The 6689-nt window shown below is 41.6% G+C and overlaps 1 protein-coding gene across 1 annotated transcript in view; it reads right to left on the bottom strand.

Moving 5' to 3' along the window:
• Positions 1–591: 591 nt before the first annotated feature.
• cd63 (CD63 molecule) overlaps positions 592–6689 on the bottom strand; it is a 14014-nt gene continuing 7916 nt past the window's right edge. Inside the window, exons 2-6 of the mRNA XM_037683813.1 lie at positions 1394–1582; positions 1191–1265; positions 1016–1114; positions 692–835; positions 592–618 (exon numbers count right to left, since the gene is read on the bottom strand). Of these exons, the coding sequence (XP_037539741.1) occupies positions 592–618; positions 692–835; positions 1016–1114; positions 1191–1265; positions 1394–1582 (534 nt within the window). The remainder of the gene's footprint in view (positions 619–691; positions 836–1015; positions 1115–1190; positions 1266–1393; positions 1583–6689) is intronic.

A 6689-nucleotide genomic window follows, 5' to 3' on the forward strand; every position in this document is an offset into this window, starting at 1 on the left:
TGGATGGATGGATGGATGGATGGATGGATGGATGGATGGATGGCTGGATGGATGGATGGATGGATGGATGGATGGATGGATGGATGGATGGATGGATGGATGGATGGATGGACGGATGGACAGATGAATGTCTGATGTGGTCAGTGTGTAAAACATCAACTGTGGATGAAAAGAAAGTGGAAACACCTCTTTTCTTCATACATGCTGTAGCTGTGAGCACGATGCTTTATTTCCCTCCAAGGCAACATCTTCATCACCGTTTGTCTAATGAGAGGCGGCACCAACTCAAAGTTCTTACATGCTTCCAGTTTAATCATAAAATAAAACAGAGGGCTGTAGCTTTTTTTCTTTTTTTTAACTATACAAACGAGTCATGCTGCTGTCGTAAAATGTTGCCGAAAAGCCCCCGGTGAGGTGGGTCACATGACAGCAACATGTTCGGAAGGCTCTAACAAACACCTGTTTAATTCACTGCGTGAGTGTTTCAAAGGTGTGTTTAATTTGTCAAAGACCAAGTGTTATCAAAGTCAAGTCAGGTTTCTGTCTAATATTTACATTCCATCTAAGTGGAACGTGTTTGGTCTCAGTTGTTCAAAAACCTCCTCCAGCCAAGATCCACTACAAATAAAACACAGTCAAAATAAAACTGACCATACCAGACTTTGAGACAGCCCTGAATGTTTGGGTTTACCTTCTGGTACACTTTGCTGGCATCTGTCATGGCCTCTTTTCCACAGTTTTTCGTGACGTTCATGCAGCATGAGTCTGGTACCGTCTTACCATCGGGGTTGAAGTGCCTCCAGTCAGAAGAGCTGTTCACGCCGCAGCACTTCCACTAAAGGGAACCAAAACAAACCTTGGTTATCCTCAGATCAGGCAGTTTTATATGAGGATAAGCAGTAACTTGGGTCAACAGAGCAACGATCCAGGACTCAGTAACAGGATGCAGCAGTGTTGTGAAAAGGTGTTGTCAGGATGTGTAAACAGTGACTACACAAGGTTAGATTGAACTTACGTTCTCCTGCATTTGATCCACAGCATCTTGGAACTCTTTGGAGCTGTTCTGGTAGTTATTGATCATATCGGTGAGGCTATCCTGGACCACCTTTGAGATCTGTGTGGGAAACACAAAGTAAAGAAACAGTTACTGTAGGAAATCACGTTAAGAAACAGTAAAACTCTACACTCACTTTGTTTCTGAAGACGTATCCGAGGATTACTGCTACAACCTCAGCAAGGATAATCAAGGAGAGCAGGACTGCAAACTGGAGCATAGAAGAATTCAATTTATTAAAGAGAACAACAGACTTCACGTGTTCTGGACACCATCTTTACTCAAAAGATAATGAAACCTCTTTATTGTTTTGTGGGTTAAATCATGCAGTATGGTTACCGTGGTGACCATGCAATGGTTCTCTTTCCAGGCTCCACAGCAGCCGAAGAACGCCACGAAGAAAATCAAGACGCCAACTGCGATGATGACAATGGGAGCTGCTGAGGCAGTCGCGTCTTGAATCAAGAATGTTTTGTGCAGAGACACCTGGACCATGACTCCCACCACAATCAATGCAAATCCACAGAGCTGCAGGATTTCAAAAACTTGGTTAATAAAAAAAATGTGTCAGGCTTATGTTACATTACTATTTCTAGTATTACATGTATCCACCTTATTCCTGGGGGCTCTACTGTATAAAGGATTATGGGTACAACTTCCTGTCTGGCAGGAAGTTGCAATAAGCATTGGTTAACCATGGGAGCAGAGCACGGACCACGGTTTACTTAAAAGTAATTAGCATTCAGTTTAGCAGATAAAACTCTGTTTTTGTTTTGTTCACATTTATTTAACAACCATAAAGTTGACTAAAATGTCCTTGTGGAGTCCAGGTACCTGTTGTGTTGCATGAACAACCAGAATGAGTCAGAGTCAGAGAGATTTATTTGTCATTCGCATCTCATGTGGTACATGTAGTGGAACAAAATTATGTACACAGGGTCCCAGTTACATCCAACAATAAAATGTAAAAGAAAAACAGTAATAACATCTAAGACATGAACTAAGAAAAACATCAGCTAAGTAATACACTAAGCATTAATAGCATAAAAACATTACGTCGAACAGCAGCACGAACATGAATGAATGGTGTTCTGAACACCGACGCAAAACAAAGAGTGTTCCTGTGAAAAGAGGTAAGTTTCCATCTCCTACATACAAGGAATTAAGAATGTGGCTGAAAAACTCAATTTAGTTTATTTATATAGCGGCAAGTCACAACAGAAGTCACCTGAGGGCAATGAACAGATGTGAACCAGAAGAGACCACCCAAAATGTTGTATGTGAGCTCATTTCTCTTTGTTGACAAATGGCTGACAGAGGAAAACCTGCATGCTACTTTGTGTCTGGACTACAATGAACCACTGGAGAAGAGATGCTGGATCCTCAGAAGGATTGAAAACAGTGTGACAAGAACATCAGATATAAGTCAAGTGTATGGAGGACACAGCATTATAGTATTTGTTCGTCTTCTGATTTATGATTTTCTCTGCAGTTAACCCAAGCTCAGTGATGGAGGACTTTAAGGCTTTGGCTGGACTCTGTGTCTGCTTTAAGGTAAATAAGATTGTGTCCCACCTCTTTTAACAAAACACCACCAACCTTATTACTGTAGATACTGATACACCTCAGAGCTTTTCAGGTTGTTCATCACTACACTGTCAGTAGAACTGAGTCAGTAAAGTAGCTAAATATGCTAGTAGATGTAATCTGCAGCCACTTCCTTCAGGTCGTCCTCCATCCCTCATCTGCAGATTATATTGTCCTGTTGGAGTTCTGACAGGTGGTGTTCCTACATCCATCCATTTGTTATCTTTACCAGGTTCTTCTTTGTTTTGGGTCGCGGGAGTCACTGGCGCCCATGTCCAGCCATCACAGTGCAAGAGGCGGGGGACACCCTGGACAGGTCTCCAGTCCATCACAGGGACACATGGAGACAAACGAGACAACCAACCATTCACTCTCTCACTCACACCTAGAGACAATTTAGAGTTACCAATCAGTCTAACATGTATGTTTTTGGTCTGTGGGAGGAAACTGGAGCACCCGGAGAGAACCCAAGCATGCACAGAGAGAACATGCAAACTCCACCCAGAAAGGCCTCCAGACTGGGATTTGAAATTTTGAACCAGAGTAATCTGCTTGCTGAGAGGCAGCAGATCTACCAACTGCTCCACATGGAGGAACTACATTAACTCGCACATAATTGTTGGAGTCAGCCTCCCCACCATCACAGACATTTACACCTGTAGATGCAGGAAGAGGGCCACTTGCATCAAGAAGGACCCCACTCACCCAGCACACACTTTTTGCCCCGCTCCCCTCAGGCAGGAGGTTGAGGAGCATTAAGTGTAGAACCACTAGACTTAGGAACAACTTCTACCCTGAAGCTGTTAGACTCATGAGCTATAACCAGGATTATCACTGTGAAAATTATTGTGAAAAAAATCACTGTGATGCCACTTGGTTGTTAATATGTGCTGCTGACTATCCATGATGCTGATCTCATGCTGCTGATTTATTTCATGCTGCTGTGTTCATTTGTCCTCATCTGCTCACATAGACTCATGTTCGTGCTGTTGTTGTTTGGCAAATTAGTGCTTAGTGTATTCTTAGTTTAGCGTATTTCTTAGTTCATGTCTTAGATCTTATTACTGTTTTTCTTTACAATTTGTATTTTTGTTGGATTAACTGGGACCCTGTAGTTTCGTTCCACCTCATGTACCACATGTGATGTGAATGACAATAAAGAACCTTGAATCCTTGAATAAACAAACGGTTCTGGTCCACGCCAGAAGTAGCACCTATAACTTCCGCAAGGCACCATGGGGCCTAGGAATAAGGTGGATATGGTAGATGTTTGGCTGAGATTTGAGAGGAAATCATCCTTTTGTGGAGACAACCAAGGGTTAGGATTAATTTGAAGTTGAGTTGTTAGAGCTGAAGTGTTTGTTATCATCATGATCATCATGATCATCAAAGATCTCAAACAAAGTAACACTCTTTTTTTTGGACCACTGTTGTCAACAAGCTTTTGTGACAACACACATATATAATAGTTGTTGGAACTGTGGCTCAACATTTAGGTCTGTAAATATATTTTTAAAACTTAATGAATTCCCCATAAACCGACGATAACTGGAGAACACAATCTGAATAAGACAAGGCTCCCTTTAACACAACGTTCTCTGACGTTTGTTTTCTCATTTTAGCATCTCATTACAACAATAAGATTAAGCACAGCAAACATTACAACACCCTCAGTTCCTGAAATTAGAAAACTGTGCCAGCGTTCTGGGTGGAGCGACGATAGCAGCTTGGACGTTCCGCAAACACTGAGTGGGTGAACTGTTTGACCACGATAAGCTCAAACCTACTAACGCCTGCGCAAACATAAGAGAAGTGCAGGTTTGCATTTTACCAGAGAAGCCCCGTCAGACAAAACAGAGGTGGGATTTAGTTGTTGGAGAAATTTAAAATACAGCGTTTAGTTTTTGTACGAACAAAATAATGAACTTCTCTGTTGATAACCTGATGCATGCTCAACAATGCCTCTTGTTGGCCAAAGTACCCGCTTACTATGCTGTTATTGCTAGTATCACTCAGACCCCTGTGAATAGCAAGCGGCCATCAGGGCACTAACGATCGGTCGTTAGGCTCAGTGGCGGTTCCTTATATGGGCGACATGGGCAGCCGCCCAGGGCGGCCTACAATACTTCTCCTACTATGAATTTCATAAATTGGAAATATATGTAGGCTTGGTTAAAAAAAAGGCTTAGTTGTTTTTGTCATTTGCTATGTCAGTTTAACAGTCCTTTAATCACATTAGTTGAGAAAAACTATGTTAGCCTGCCATAATTACTCTAATGTATAAGGCTGCAACAAAGGTTTTATAGCCTATTAAATAACAACCATGAGGGATATAATTATGACTGTTTGATGAGGACACAATTGATGGTGTACGTTTTTATGTTTGGTATTCAGAATAACAAACATAAAAAATATATAATATATAATTTTATATATCTGATGCAAATTCAGGGGCACTTCTGAAATATTTTTGAGCACCCACTGCCACAGGCCAGGATGAAGAGCCATCCACTTCTTCAACTGAACAGCTATCTTCAGCAATGGACTTGGAGCCTCAGGAACAGGAACCATCCTCCTCCTCACCCACTAATGTGTCTCCACATACGTTGTTGGATTCTGAGGACAAAGACCCATTTACATCAACATCCTCCCAGGAGTCTTCAGGTGGGTGTTTGTGTGTGAGCGTGGAGAGGGGAGGAGGGCCATTTTGACAAGTTTTTTTTTTATTACATTTTATTTTCCACCACTATTAATTCTAAACAATGTGTGTATACTGACACAGATGTTTTGCCATTATAGAAATGTCTGGAGCTGAACTCCCACCAAGTCCTCCTGCTGAGGATGAGCACCTGTCTGCTGATCCTGTTGACTGGCCTTCAGTTCTGACTGACAACATTCGCACACTGTTAGTTTGCAGTGGACCAAGTCAAGTAAGAGCTGACTTTGTTGTTCCCAAGAACGAGGATGATGGTAGAAGTTGCCACCACCAGTATTATTTTTTGTATTTATCACTTTTCTTATGAATCTTTTGATGAGCCTTTTACTGATCCTCTAAAGAAGCTGGAGGTGATGGTTTTTTATGTTGTTGTTGACGCTGCACTGTCTGCGATTCAGGAAAGATTTGCCACATTGGAAAAAGTGGGAGATTATTTTGGGGTGCTCACAAACTTTCCAAATCTTTCAGACAAAGCCCTCACAGAACAATGCAATGCCCTCAGTACAACGCTGCACTTTAAAGGGAACTCAGACTTGGATGGCAGAGAGCTTGTAAGGGAGCTCAGGAACTTGCCTGATTTGCCATCAACGTCTATAACTGCTCTTGAGCTGCTAAACTTTGTCCATGAAAGTGACCTCTCAGAAATCTGTCCAAATTTGTGGACTGCTCTTAGAATTGCAGTTACCATTGCTGTCACAGTGGCTGGAGCAGAAAGAAGCTTTTCAAAGTTGAAAATGATAAAAACATATCTGAGGTCAACTATGTGTCAGGAACGCCTCAGTGGTCTGGCAGTCATCAGTATCAACCATGCAGTTGCTGAGCAGATTTCACATGATGACATTATTGATGACTTTGCATCAAGGAAGGTGAGGAGGATCAACATTTAGGTGACAGCATTTCTAATTATGTTTTTTTTTTTTTGTTTTTTTGCTTTGAGTCCATATGCTGTGATTATATCTTGTTACTTTATATTTTATGTTGTGTTATTTTTGTTAAGCACTTTGGTAACAGCTTCTGTTTTAAATGTGCTATACAAATAAACTTGACTTGACTTGTCAGGTGATGTGCATGTTAAACTCTTGTTGTTCAAAGTACATACAAATAGTACAAATAGGTTTGGTACAAGGTTCATTTGTACAGTTTAATCTGTATTTTTTGTTTGAAAAATAAATTAAAAGTGTTCTTGTGATGGTGGAGTGACCTTCTGATACAAACTGCCTGTCATGCACCACACAGCAGGCAGGGGGCACAATTTAGCAGCAACCCGACAGCCTGCGTGCAACCTAGTGTGTGTGTGTGTGTGTGTGTGTGGGGGGGGGGGGGGGGGGGGCA

The sequence above is a fragment of the Nematolebias whitei genome, chromosome 11 (genome assembly GCF_014905685.2).
Source record: "Nematolebias whitei isolate Nwh7 chromosome 11, NemWhi1, whole genome shotgun sequence".
Lineage (NCBI taxonomy): Eukaryota > Metazoa > Chordata > Actinopteri > Cyprinodontiformes > Rivulidae > Nematolebias > Nematolebias whitei.